Consider the following 13,631-nt stretch of genomic DNA (forward strand, 5'->3'; position numbering starts at 1 on the left):
CCCAACAAGCTGCGGGCATGGGGCACACGCGGGAGTTACGGGGTCCCCTACTTCCGCCAAGCACGCCTAGGTACCATCACCCTGCCTGGCGCGGAGAGGAGGGTGCGCAGGGCGCGGCGGCGAAGGAACCGAAAAGCTGCCCCACGACCAGCGCCCGGGCTCCTGCCTCCGTCCACCCACCCCGCCGGCGCCCCGCCAGCCCGCCTTCTCCTCAGCGCCCTCCCGCGGGTCGCCGGCCACCACCTGCAGCCCGGGCAGGGGCCGCTTTTGTCTCCAAGCTCGGAGTCACGTGGAGCGAGCCCGAAAACCTGCTGGAGGCCCCCGGCAACTGGGCTAGGCGCGGCCACGTCCAGCTTCCCGGCCCCGGGACCCTCCTCCACGCACACGCGGGCCAAGGGACCCGCTCGGAGCGCGCAGGCCACGCGGGGCCCGTAGCCGAGACGCGGACAGCACGGGCCGCGAGGGGTGGCGGGGTGCGTGCGGGGTGCGTGCGGGTGCGGGGAGGGCGGGCACGCCCCTGATTGGAGCGCGGGGGGCGTGATGTCACGTCCGGCGGGGGAAGCCCTGCCTCGCGCCCCCTCCCCAGCCCCCGCCCCGCCCCCACAGGTGGTGCCGCCGCCCTGGGCGCGGGCGAGGGGGCGGCCCTGGGGACCCCGGCGGCGGCGCGGCCCGCGCTCTCCCGGCTGCCCCCGGCGCGCCCGAGCAACGCGCAGCCCGGCGCGGCAGGGTTGGCCCTCCGCGGCCCCCTCGAGCCCAGCGGCCCCGGTGCGCCCCGGCCCGCCCGCGCCCCGCCCCTGCTCTCGCCCGCGGCCGCCGAGGGGCCGGGCCGGCGGCGGGGGAGGCGCCGAGCCGGGGCTGCGCGCCTCGTCCGCCGCGCTCTGGGCGGCCCGAGCGAGCGGCCGGACCTCGCGCCCCGCGCGCCCCGCGCCGCCGCCGGCTTTGTTGTCGCCGCGCCCGGAGCGCGAGCCGCGCGCCGGGACCTTGGCTCTGCCCTTCGCGGGCCGGGGCTGCGCGGGGCCCGGCCGGGATCCTAGGAGGGCGCGGGCCGGCGGCAGGGGCAGCGCGGCCGCCACGCCATGGAGCTCCGGGCCCGGCGCTGGTGGCTGCTCTGCGCGGCCGCCGCGCTGCTTGCCTGCGCCCGCGGAGACCCCGCCAGCAAAAGCCGCAGCTGCAGCGAAGTCCGGCAGATTTACGGAGCCAAGGGCTTCCGCCTGAGCGACGTGCCCCAGGCGGAGATCTCGGGTGAGTGGGGGTGTCTGTGGGCCCGGACCCCGGCGCTCCGGGGCTCCCTGGCGCTCGGGCTGGGCCCCGAGCGGCCGCTTGTCCGAAACACAGGATCCCGCCGCCGCGCCGGCCCCCTGCGCCCCCACGGCCCTCTTTGAGTCCCGACTCCCAAAGCGCACCGCGGCCCGTTTCGGCGAAGCTGCCCCAGCCGGGCCCCGGGCCAGGCGCTGCCCGCCTTTGGTGCGCTCCGCCGCGGCTCGGGCTGGGCGCCCTTTTCCCCCAAATCCCGGTGGGCGTCAGTCTGGGTAGCGGGCCGGACTCCGAGAGCAAGCCGGAGCCGCTCGGGGTTGCCCGAGGAGTCCTGCGCCCCAGAAGCCTGAGTGGATTTTGCGCGCTCAGACCCGCCCTCCGCCCCCCGACCGCCAGTGGGCCCCGGTGCGGGCTGCGCCACCCGTGCCCGCGGGCTGTGAGCGGCGCCTCGCGAACTTGTGCCCCGGCGCCCCGCCTGGCACTCGGGGCCGCCGGGAGCCGCGAGGCCAGCTGCAGGTGGTCGGCGCCTGGGAGCCCGCCCGGGCCCTGCCGCGCCTTTGTAAGAACCGCGCCCGGGCGGCCCCGGCCCTGCAGCTGCCTGCGCCTGTGAGCTCGGACGGCGGGCACAGGGTCCCGAGGCCGCCCAGATCCGCAAGCGGGTTAAAGCCGTGCCTTCACGGGGCGCCTGGGCCCCGGGCCGAGCAGAGCCGACCCCATGCCAAGTGGGCGTGTGGGGGAGGGGCGCCCAGATGGTGCAGGGGGAGGCAGCGTTCTGTGACCTGCTGAGCAGTGGGTGGGCTCTGGCACTGTCCCAGCACAGCCCCCGCCCCTGCCCTGCACTCCCCTGCAGATGCAGGACCCTGTGGTCAGCGCTGGACCTGGCATCTGAGGCCACACACCTGGGTGCCCGCAACCCGGGACCTGGCACGATTTGCCTGGTGCTCTGCCCTGCCTTTCACTCCCTGTGAGCATGAACTTGGTGCCGGACTGCTGCCCACGCCCCAGGGCTGGCTAAAGCAGTCGGCTCCTGCCCTCAGCCGCTCCCATGGGCTCTGGCCCCCTCTTAAGGCCCCAAGTACACTCATGGCTACCGACTGCTGTCGGTTTGAGGCCGAGTTTGGGCAGCCCCCAGGGCCAGGCGGGGTCAAGCAGAGCTGGACTTGGGTGGCCTGGGCAGGGGTCGGGGCCAGCTGGATGTGCTAGCATCCCCATGCAAAGGGCTGGTTGCCTAAGCGGTGCCCTTCTCGGCTGTGCGAGGCCAGTGAGGCCAGGAGCCACTTCCTCCCTCCCTGCCCCCTCTGCTCTGTCCTGTGACACTGGGACCCCACAAGGCCCAGGCACTTGGGACACCTCCAGAAGCCTCCGCAGTACTTAGTGGCCTAGCCCAGGGCCCCCTCCTTTTGGCTGCCACCAGGCCTGGCCTTTGGGGGCGGGGCGCCCTCTGCTGGCCCCTTGTCCACACGCTCTCCCTGCAGGCCAGAGCCTTCTCACGGAGCACCCCTGGGCTCCACTGCCCTGGAGGGAGCTGGGCTGGGAACTGGTGGCCTGACCCTTGGGAGTCAGTGTGTGGGCACCTGAAGCTCAGGCTGTGGGCCTTGCCAGCTCTGGTCGAGGCCTGAGTTCCTGGCCAGCCCTGACTGCGGCTGCTGTCCATTTTGCAGCCGAGGAATGGTAGCAGGGCCTCCCTGTGCTGGGGCGCTGGCCACCTCTGCACTGCCGAGCAGGAGCATGGCCGCCTCCTGTCCCTGCCCCATTCCTGGCCTTGGGGAGTTCCCGAGTACCTACCTAGCCTATGGCTGGTGCTCTGTGGGGTGCCCACGTTTGTCCCACTAGGGCCCAGCTGTGCAGGGGTGGGAATGGGATGCAGAGGGGTCTTGTGGGAGTAGTCACAGTGCCATTCTCAGGGTGCCCATGCCTGGGTCTGAACATGTGGGTCTCTGAGGTTGGGACGTGGCCTAGGAAGGGCCTGCCGCCGGCTGCGGTGAGCACCTGGGATGCATCCTTGCTCCAGGGGTCCCACCACCCCATGTGCCTGGCATGACCTAGGCTGATCGCTGTCCCCTTCTGCACGGCCCCAGTCTGGTCTCGTCCATCATGCCAGCCACCTGTATTTCGTCATCTCTAGCCTGAGGCCTGGGCTCTGAGTGGCCCTCAAGGGAGTCGGAACCCGGCAGGCCACCTGTGTGATGCAATAGCCAGCCTTTGGTTCAGCCACTGCTGGACAGCTGGCCTGCTCCTCCGGCAGGTGGGGGAGGGCAGCTGTGTGTGCCTGGGGGTCTGGGCCCCTTGGCAGAAATGCTCCTGCCCCACGCTGCCCCGAGAGCAAGTGCTGTCCACTGGGGTCTGATGACCATGCTGGACGGCTGCCCGGCCATCTGGTCCCCCAGCCTGCAGGCTTGCCCCGTCTAGGCTGACCACTGCCTGGCCAGCCAGCCGTTCACATGGCCAGGCCCAGGACGCTGAGCATGACTGAGGAGGGAGTGCGTGGTCAGTTATACATGCGCCTGGGCACAGGTGTCAGCAAGGCTAGTGCCAGCCAGGAGGGAGGCAGGAGAGGCAGGGTGCTGCTGCCCAGCTGGGAGCCCCACTGCTTTACACGCCAGAAGGGGCTCCAGGCCATGGCTGCTGGACTGAGGGGGAGGAGTGCAGTCCCCGGGTGCTGTAGGCTTGGCTCAGGCTCAGGTGGGAGCCCAGGGCAGCCTGCCCCTGTCCCAGCTGTTCTTGGTCAGCCTGTGACTGCCACATGCCTGTGGCTCCTGTAACAGTGGGAAATTCTGGGTAAGCTTAGGAGCCTCTGGGCCCAGCTCCACACCCACCCCGTTCCTCCCACCTGCTGGCCTGTGTGCCCTTCTGACCAGGCCCCTGTGTCCACTTCCCGGTGTTCTCCCTGCCCCACCCAGGGCTCCTGACTCTGGGCAGGCCCTGGCTCCGCTCACTGTGGCAGGGGCCAGGGTCTGTGTTTCCTGGGGCTACTGTGAGGGTGCCCGGCACCTGGCAAGAGTATGGGACAGGCCCTGCCAGCCCCTCCTGACCTCTGACACCCCTGGTCATGAACTTGCCTTCTCTTGCCCTGAGCATTGCCAGGGACCTATGGAACCAAGCCCCCCCCCAACATGGTTTTAGGGGTCCTTCCCAGAGCACCTGCTCCCGGTCGGCCCCCCCCCCACGGCTTTCTGGCCCTGCCCTTTCCCCCACTGCCCACTGAGGGCCTTCTCATGTGGCTGTCACATGCTGGGGGCCACTGAGGACCCTAAGATCCTGTCTGGGGCAGTGCTGGTGTAGCCCATGGCCAGAAGAGTCATGACTTGGTGGCGCCGGTGTGTGGTGCACGGGCTCAGGCCCATGGGGTGGAGGCCTCCAGGTAGAGTAGGTCCAGGACCCTGGCTGGGCCGGGAGGTGGGCTCCTGAGTGACAGGGCAGCCCCTGGGCACTCTGGCCACCTGCTCCACCACCCTTGGCCCTCAGAGGTCTTGCTGTTGCCTTGGACACACTATCCTGGGGCTGGACCAGCAGATGGAAAGCCAGAGCCCAGCCCCACAGCCCAGGCTCTGTCCACTGTCCAGTATGGCGTCCCCTGAGGGCCCGGGCTGGAGTTGGCTGGTCAGGGTGGCCCTTGGGCAGCTTGGGCCCTGGGGATGGTGTGCACCTTCAGGGAGCAGCTGGAGTGAGAGAGGAGCCCCCGGGTGTCTAGAGCCCAGAGCTGGGGAGCATGTCTGGATTTGGCAGCTTCAGCGCAGGGGAAACTGAGGCCTGGGGGACCCCGAGGCTGAGGAAGGGTCCAGGCACCCTAGCAGCCAGCTCCTGGAAGACAGACGCCAGGCTCACTGGCCATAGCCAGGCGTCTCCACAGGGTAGGGCCTGAGCCCTGCTACCCTCCTTGGTCAAGGCCTTTGTCTTACGGCCCCTGCACCCAGGGAGCTCAACTGAGTTCCCAGACCTGCCCCTAGGCCTTGTCTACACCCCAGCCAGGGGCCCTCTAGGATGGGGTCTGTGGGAGCAGTGCTTCCTGCTGGGGGCAGCCTGGCTCCCCTCAGCAGCCTTGGTGTCCAGAGCCAGCCCTGCCATCCAGTGATGGTACGTCCTGCAGTGCCCACTGTGACCACTCGCCAGCCCCTGGGGAGTGAGGAAGCTGACGCCATCTACGGGCAGGATTGGCTCAGCACACACAGCCCTGTGGTTGCCACGGTGCTCAGGACACACCTGACCAGAGCCGCCTCAGAGGGACAAGTCTCACACAAATCCCCACACGGACAACACCCCTGTCCAGAGCTTGTCTAAAGGCAGAACGTGGGGTGCGGATCACACAGCTGGATGGTCAGTCCCTGGGCTGAGGTTCGGCTCCCAGCCAGAAGCAGTTGCGCAGGGCTTGTCCGCCGGTGGGGGTGAGGACCCTGCGGAGTGGGGCGCATCCTCCATGAGGCAGGCAGCAGCCCTGGGGAGGGCATTGTTGAAGGGGCAGGGCTGGGAGGTAGGCGGCCTGCGGGATGGGCACGATGGTGGGCGTGGGGCGAGGGCTGTCCGCTTCCTGCGGGCCCCTTGGCTGTGGGAGCAGAGGCAAGTGCGTCCCTGCTGGGACCACTGTGGGGATGTGACACAGAGGACAGACCACCCTTGGCCAAACAATGTCATAGAGACTGGGTGCTGTCCTAAGACGGGGTGGGTGCGGTCCCTGGGGGAGGGGGCTGCTTGCACAGGTTCCACATGGAGCTCCCTCGGCCCCTCCTGTGCTCAGGGGCCACATCTCCCCCTCACAAGATGGCCGTCCTCAGCCAAGCTCACCAGCTGGAGGGCCACTCCCACCATGCGCCATGGCCCTCTTTGCCCCAACCGGGTGTCAGGTGCCCTCCTGTGCTGCCCTCCGGGACTGCCCCACTGCAGAGAGCCCAGTCCCCACTTCCTCATGCCAGGAACCTGGAGACCAGGAGCACCACGTGCTGGACTAGAAAGAGGACAGGCGGGAAGAAACTGGGACTAGTCCCCCTGGCAGGGCAGGGTAAGGGATGCCTGCCCGCCTGGTACTAGGACAACCCAGGTGTCCGGCACCCTTGGCATGGGGTCTGGGCCCAGAGGGCATGGGGTTTCACAGCAGTAGGGAGGAGTGGGCAGGGGCAGGGCCTGGCTGCAAGGCAGGTGTGGGGCCTAGGAGACCCTGCTCTTCCTCCCCGCCTGGGGTTCCTCTGTGTGGGCGGCCACTTGAGGTGGTGGCCCCAGAGTTGAGATGGGAGGGACATGTGCATGTGCCTGAGTGCTGCACGTCAGCCTTGACAGTCCACTCCCGGGCTGATGGTCCTTCCCATGGCCATCGCATGGCAGGAGGTGGGGCTCAGGAGCCAGTCCCCATCTTGTGCCCCAGGAGTATGCTGGGCTGGGGGAAGGTGGGGGTTTCTCTCCTGCAGCCTGGGTAGGTGACCTGTTCTCCCAGGGCCAGGCACAGCGGCAGATAAGCCCTTCAAGGGCTGCCAGATTTTGCCAACAAATTGACCAGGCATCCGGCAGGCAACAGACGCCACCCGTGACGCCTGCTCCGGTCCCATCTGGATCCAGTCTGACTCCCCCCATGGGGGAGTGCCCAGGTTGTGCTGGCCTGCTTGCCTCAGGTGCACCGTGGGGGGTTAGCTCAGTGGTGGGGTCCCTGTGCCTAACTGGGAGGCCTGGGTTGAGCTCCACTTTCGTCCATCCCTGTGGGAAACAAACTGGCGGGTGGGAACTCTTCCCCCCCAGCCCATCCCTGCTTTTCTTGACAATCTGAGACACCTGGTTGAATGGGAATTGCAGCTGGATAATTATCCTGCATGTTTTCAGGTGTTTTAATATTCTGACCCAGTTATGAACAAGTGGCTAGCCATGGTATGGCTGCGAAGCTAGCATGGAGTGCAGGTCCTGGTCCTGTGTCCCGTGGTCAGGTGTACACGGCACACATGTCCATCTCGCCCACTCCTGAGCTCTGCACTGGGGGCTGCCTTGGCGACATGCCACAGGGGGAGTCACCATTTAGCCCCCATCTCCCCTCTGCACTCCAGGCCTTCCCCAGCCCTCACCCTGCTCCCTGCAGCTGTGGCAGGGCGAAGTAGCCCCCTGTCTGTTGGCCTGCTTTCTTTCTGAGCTTGGGGGGACATCACGGGCTGTCTGGGCCTCTGCTCAGCACCCCTCTGGAGGGCCTACAACTGTGTCCCCTCCCTCCCCCAGCAGGGCCAGCCCAGGCCACCGAGCAGAAACCACACAGGGTCTCCTGGTCAGCACATAGGGGCCGTTTGCCCAAGCTGGGCTCCTTCTGGTTTGGAAAGGCCACCTGGGGTTGGCCAGAGCAGGTCCCACCCACTGAGTGACCACAGGCACGTCCCCTGCGTGTTGGCTACATTAGCGTGTGAAGCTTGGCCAGGATGAGACTTCTAAATCCTCAAAGGGCTGAGTGTCTGTCATGGGGGCGGGGGTCCCCGTAAGCCCCTCCTTAATTGGGGAGAGGCCACCACCCCAACAGACCACTCCTGCATCCTGTTACCACGTGGGCTGGCAGAGGTTCTGGGTGCCCTCCTTGCCCCAGCCCCTAAGCCAGGGCCCCCTCTGCAGGCTAGAGGCACAGGAGGCACTGGCTGTCCAGTGGGCCAAGGTGCCCCACACCTGGTATTGGCTGGAGAGTGGCCAGGTGAAGGCCAGGCCACTCAGACCTCTGCCCAGCCAGGTGCCAGGTCAAACTCCTGGGACTGGGGGAGAGCTTTGCGAGTTGGGCCTGCTGACCCAGAGGGCACAGCACCTGGTTAGGGCCAGGAGCTGCTGTGTGGTGTCCAGGGGCTGCCAGGCAGGTCTGGGGGTCTGTGGTCGCAGGGTGGGGTGGATGGCCACGAGTAAGTGCACCGTGACAAGGGGTGCCCAGTGTGCTAGCCGCTGCTGCCTACCCTGTCGCCCGCTGGGGATGCGCCCTGGCCCAGTGAGCAAAGCTTAGGTCCCTGGGACCATAGATGGGCGCGGCCCCTGCAAGACAGATGGGTGCAAACTGGGGATACCAGTGGTTCCCAGGGAGACGGGGGTGGTGACAGGCGAGGGCAGTGGCACGGCGCGCGTCCTTTTGCCGGGAGCCGCCCTCGGCGGCACGCTTGTCCGGGTGGCCGTAGCACAGCCCTTCCCGCCTGGCCCAGCTGTCCCCAGAGCTGCGCGTAATGCCACTGGAACCGGCGCTGGCCGGGATGGCACCACCTTCCCCTCCCACGCAGCCCTTCCTCCTCCGCTGCCCCGCCCCCGGGACCCCCTCCCGAGCTTGCTCTCCCGCATCCCTCCTGCGGCAGCCCCCTCCCTGCCTCCTCCGCCAGCCGCGCCCACTGCGGCAAGCCCCTTCCCTGCCAATCGCCGCGCCCCGCTCCTGCCTGCCGCAGCCCCCACGCTCCACCGCCCGCCCACTGCGCCAGCGCCCCCTCCTCTGCGCCGCCCACCAGCCTGCAGACCCCTGCGCTGCCCGCGGCTGCTGGTCCACGGCAGCCAGGGTGTCCAGGCCCCGAGGAGCCTTTGTTCCGCAGCTGACGCCCTCCCTGGGACCCTGTGGTGGAGTGCCGTGGCTGAGAGCTCCCAGGCGCTGCAGGCTGCTCGGGTGAAGTGCTGGGGGGCGGGAAGGAGCCGGGCTGCAACTGCCTTGGGTTTGGAGTGGCTGTGGGCAGTGGGAGTATGCCCGGCAGAGCCGAGTGGACATGTCTGGGTTGGGGACTGGACTCGTCCAGCCGGAAAGCCTCCTGGAGGGGAAGGGACTGGCACGGCTGGAATGCCAAGCCCCCTGGAGGGTCAGGGCTGATGGGTGGGCTGCTGTGGGGGCAGGGGTCCTGGAGAAGCTTTGGGGTGATTCAGGGAGGCTGCAGTGGCAGGTGGTGTGAGGGAGGTCACCTGAAGGTGTCTGAGTCACTCAGGCAGGGGCTTTGGGGGGAGGAGGGCTCCGGTCTAGGGTGGAGGGGCCATAGTCTCTTCTCTGGGCACAGAGGGCTGCATGCATCTGTGGCCACCTCCAGGCAGGTCCCCTGCTTTTTACCTGCGAAGTAGGGGGGCCTCAACACTGTGGCCAGGCCTGAGCTGGGCCAGGGCTCTGCCAGCAGCCGGGCGCCCCACACGGGCCCCTGGGGGCCGCCTGGCCCAGCCTGCCCGGATCCTCAGGCCAGTGCCCAGGCTCTGGCTCCGTGTCTTCACTCCCGTGTCTGTCCGAGGAGGGAGGGAGGGACGGGGGCTGTGCTGGGGCCGCTGGAATAGCACGCGTCACTGGGCCGGCTGGGCAAGGTGGCCGGGCCGACCTGGAGGCTCCAGGGGCTGGTGGGGGCAGGGGGTGGGGGGGGCTGGGGAGGCTCGGCAGGCGACGGGCCAGCCGTGGGGGGGGTGGGCTGAGGGCTGTGGTCACCGCTGAACCTGAGCTGGCACTTGGCACCCCCTCCTGGCTCACGATCCGCCGGCTCCTATCCTGCCTGGGGGCGGGCACAGGCATTCAGCCTCTTCCCTAAGGGGGGAAGGCCCCCTGCCTCAGCCCCCAGCCCAGCAGAGTCCCCTGCTCTGCCACCCCTGTCACTGAGGGTCCCCTGTCTGGGCAGGGGGGAGGGGCTGTCCCACCCCCAGCTCCTCCTGACACGCCCACCACATCCTCCCACTGGGTTCTGCAGTGGATCCTTGAGGCAGTGCTTACAGCTGGCGGGGGCCCTCAGAACATTCCAGAATTTGATGCAGGAACAGGGGAAGAGGAACCTCCTACCAGGTCCAAATCCCAACCTTCCAGGCCCCATCTCTGCCGCGCCCCTCCTCTGGGTGCCATCTGTGGGGTGTGAGGCCGCCCCCAGGCTGGGGACAGGTGTCTGTAGGAGCCTCCCGCTTGTGTCAGTGCAGAACAGAGCATGGCTGAGCTAGCGTCAGAACCCACGGAGGCTGTGCTCCCTGCTGCACCCTCCCCGCTCCATCCCCTGTGCCCCTGCGGGCAGTGGGAGGGACCGCTCCAAGCCCCGCCTCCCACAGCACCTTTGCAGATGCGTTCCATGCTGCCGACACCACCCTCCACAGTGTGTGCAAGGGGCATGCGTAGCAGCACCTGTCCCTCACAGGGGCATGTCCTGGCTGGATACCCACTGCAGCGGGTACTAGCTTAAACACCCACTCCCTCTCCCAGGCTGTGCCCAGGAGAACCCCGTCCTGGCTCCCAAGCCCTTGTCCCCCTCACGCTGGGTCCCTCCCCGCAGGTGAGCACCTACGCATCTGCCCCCAGGGCTACACCTGCTGCACCAGTGAGATGGAGGAGAACTTAGCCAACCGCAGCCGTGGGGAGCTGGAGATGGCACTCCGGGACAGCAGCCGCGCCCTGCAGGCCATGCTGGCCACCCAGCTGCACAGCTTCGACGGTGAGTGCAGGTCTCACCCCTACTCCTGTGGGTTCACAGAGGGCGCGGTTCAGGGAGCCTGAGCATTCCCCTGGGTGTACACTGCTCAAGCCTGCCCCAGTGTTCAGATGGGGAAGGCACGTCTTTGGGCCTCCTAGGGCCCCTCTGTCCTGGGCACTGCAGGGGGCTAGCCTCCTCAGGAGTCAGGCATCCCTGGAGCTGAGTCCACTGTCTGCAGTGGTGGTTGGGGGGTCCTGGGTGGCCCCTGCAGGCCTCTGCATGGTAGTGAGCTGTCCCTTTGCCCCTTGTGGGGCCCGCACAGGGCTTGGTTGAGGGCTGCAAAGGCCTGAGGTAGTGATGCATCAACAGGGAACCCTCTAGGGGACCTTCCAGAGCTCCCCCAAATGAGCTTCAGGCCGAGTGGAGGGTCTGCAGGGACCGGCCACGTGGCCTCACCCTCGGCCTCTGCAGACCAGTTCCAGCAGCTGCTCAATGGCTCAGAGCGCGCCCTGCAGGAGGCCTTCCCTGGCGCCTTCGGGGAGCTGTACACACAACATGCCCAAGCCTTCCGCGACCTCTACGCCGAACTGCGCCTCTACTACCGTGGTGCCAACCTACACCTGGAGGAAACACTGGCCGAGTTCTGGGCCCGCCTACTGGAGCGCCTCTTCCGGCAGCTGCACCCCCAGCTGCTGCTGCCCGATGACTACCTAGACTGTCTGGGCAAGCAGGCCGAGGCACTGCGGCCCTTCGGGGACGCCCCGCGGGAGCTGCGCCTGCGTGCCACCCGCGCCTTCGTGGCTGCCCGTGCCTTTGTGCAGGGCCTGGGCGTGGCCGGCGATGTGGTCCGCAGGGTGGCACAGGTGCGTGCATGTGGCTACCGGGACTCTCGGGGGGGCCCACTCTGTCCCGCCTCCCGCCCATGGTGTGCAGGGCAGGACCGAGGGGAACTGGACCCTGGCCAGACTAGTGGGGCTCAGCTGGGGCTGCAAGGCCAGCATACCTCACCACAGGGCTGCACACCCACACCAGGCCCCTGGGGGAAGGGCTTCAGCCGGGGCCCTCAAAGTCTCATGCTCTGCCCCCGCTGGGTTTCCTCATCTGCTTGACAGCAGTGGTGACAGAGGTGTGTCCACGCTTCCCTAGGGGGGTGACAGTGATGGCAGGATGCTGGGTCCCAGTGGCCCTCAAGGCCTGCTGGCCGGCCACTAGGTGGGCTCACTGCCTCTCCCCCAGGTGCCCCTGGGCCCTGAGTGCGCCCGCGCCGTCATGAAGCTCGTCTACTGCGCACACTGTCGGGGGGTCCCGGGCGCCCGGCCCTGCCCGGACTACTGCCGCAACGTGCTCAAGGGCTGCCTGGCCAACCAGGCCGACCTGGATGCCGAGTGGAGGAACCTCCTGGGTGAGGCCCTGCCAGGCCTGTCCCCTGGGGCGGCCGGGGGGCGGCCGGTGCTGTGGGTGCACTATACCAGTGTGCACATGGGGTGATGGGAGGCTGCCTAGCAAGTGTGGGGCGGGGAGGGGCATTATCTAACAGACGTGTGTCCTACACTGTGACACGTGCGTGTTAACACCCACGCAGACTCCATGGTGCTCATCACGGACAAGTTCTGGGGCCCCTCGGGGGCAGAGGCGGTCATCGGCAGCGTGCACCTGTGGCTTGCAGAGGCCATCAGCACCCTCCAGGACAACAAGGACACGCTCACGGCCAAGGTGGGAGCTCATGGCCACTGTGGGCTGGGTGGGCCCAGATGTGGCCCCCACTCTGCCCCTCCAGCACCCCTATGTGTCTTCCAGGTCATCCAGGGCTGCGGGAACCCCAGGGTCAACCCCCAGAGCCCAGGGCCAGAGGAGAGCCGGCGCCGAGGCAGGCTGGTGCTGCAGGAGAAACCTCCCACAGGCATGCTGACCAGACTGGTAAGCGCCTGCCCAGCTGTCCCTGTCCCATGGCTCAGGCCAGGCCACCCCGCTGCCCAGTGCCCTTCCTGCTGCCCTGCAGGTCTCTGAAGCCAAGGTCCAGCTCCGGGATGTCCAGGACTTCTGGATCAGCCTGCCGGGGACGCTGTGCAGCGAGAAGATGGCCGTGAGCGCTGGCAGCGACGACCGCTGCTGGAACGGCATGGCCAAGGGCCGGTAGGTGCCCGCGTGGCGCCGCCAACACGTGACATGCTGTGGATGCAGAAGGCGGCCACCTCAGCAGCCAGTTTTTTTCTGGGGGCCCCGGGGCTGGGGCGTTGGGGCAGTGACTGGAGGCCCCCCCACCCTGTTTCAGGTACCTCCCCGAGGTGATGGGTGACGGCCTGGCCAACCAGATTAACAACCCCGAGGTGGAGGTGGACATCACCAAGCCAGACATGACCATACGGCAGCAGATCATGCAGCTCAAGATCATGACCAACCGGCTGCGAGGCGCCTTCAGCGGCAGTGATGTGGACTTCCAGGACGCCAGTGAGGCTGGGGGCCGCAGGAGGGGGTAGGGAGCCTGGGGGCGGGGGCACCACACCTCCCGCACCCCCACCTTGTCCTGGGGCTTGCTGAGCCCCTGTCCTGTCTCTCAGGTGACGACGGCAGCGGCTCGGGCAGTGGAGCTGGCTGCCCCGAGGATGTGTGTGGCCGGAGGGTGGGCAGGAAGAGCTCGAGCTCACGGACGCCCTTGACCCACGCCCTGCCCGGCTTGTCAGAGCGGGAGGGGCAGCAGACAGCAGCCGCCAGCTGCCCCCGGCCCCAGGCGTCCCCACTGCTCCCGCTGTTACCCCTGGTCCTCGCAGCAGCCGGGCCCCGGTGGCGGTAACCGCCCACAGCCCAAGGACGGAGGCCCAGGACAACTTTGCCAAAACAGGACAGACAACGTGACCCTCCCCGTGGCCAGGAGAGGCCGGCTCTGCATCCCACCCAGCCTCTTCCTGCACCCTCAGGTCAGCTGGAGCCAGTGCTCCCCAAAGCCATGTATTTCAGGGACCTTGGGGTAGCTCCCCGCCGGAGGCCTGCAAGGAGTGGCCGGGAGCCACGCCTCCCCCGAGACCGCGACCGCGGCCTGTGCCTTCCTCT

General features: G+C 67.9%; 1 protein-coding gene across 1 annotated transcript; it reads left to right on the top strand.

Annotated features, from left to right (window-relative positions):
• The first annotated feature begins 756 nt into the window (after positions 1-756).
• On the top strand, positions 757-13,419 carry GPC1 (glypican 1). The gene is made up of 9 exons (XM_004597416.2): positions 757-1,242; positions 10,446-10,604; positions 11,055-11,446; positions 11,820-11,985; positions 12,166-12,296; positions 12,381-12,500; positions 12,583-12,716; positions 12,856-13,031; positions 13,142-13,419. Exons 1-9 carry the CDS (start codon positions 1,077-1,079, stop codon positions 13,372-13,374), a joined length of 1,677 nt encoding a protein of 558 aa, XP_004597473.2. The 5' UTR covers positions 757-1,076; the 3' UTR covers positions 13,375-13,419.
• Positions 13,420-13,631: the final 212 nt, after the last annotated feature.

The sequence above is a fragment of the Ochotona princeps genome, chromosome 5 (genome assembly GCF_030435755.1).
Source record: "Ochotona princeps isolate mOchPri1 chromosome 5, mOchPri1.hap1, whole genome shotgun sequence".
Lineage (NCBI taxonomy): Eukaryota > Metazoa > Chordata > Mammalia > Lagomorpha > Ochotonidae > Ochotona > Ochotona princeps.

What these genes read in the sequence shown, in the direction of transcription:
- GPC1 (XM_004597416.2), top strand. Translation starts at nt 1,077, where the DNA reads ATGGAGCTCCGGGCCCGGCGCTGGTGGCTGCTCTGCGCGGCCGCCGCG. An exon ending in GCCCCAGGCGGAGATCTCGG is followed by an intron (nt 1,243 to 10,445) that starts GTGAGTGGGGGT and finishes CCCTCCCCGCAG; the next exon opens with GTGAGCACCTACGCATCTGC. An exon ending in TGTGGACTTCCAGGACGCCA is followed by an intron (nt 13,032 to 13,141) that starts GTGAGGCTGGGG and finishes CCTGTCTCTCAG; the next exon opens with GTGACGACGGCAGCGGCTCG.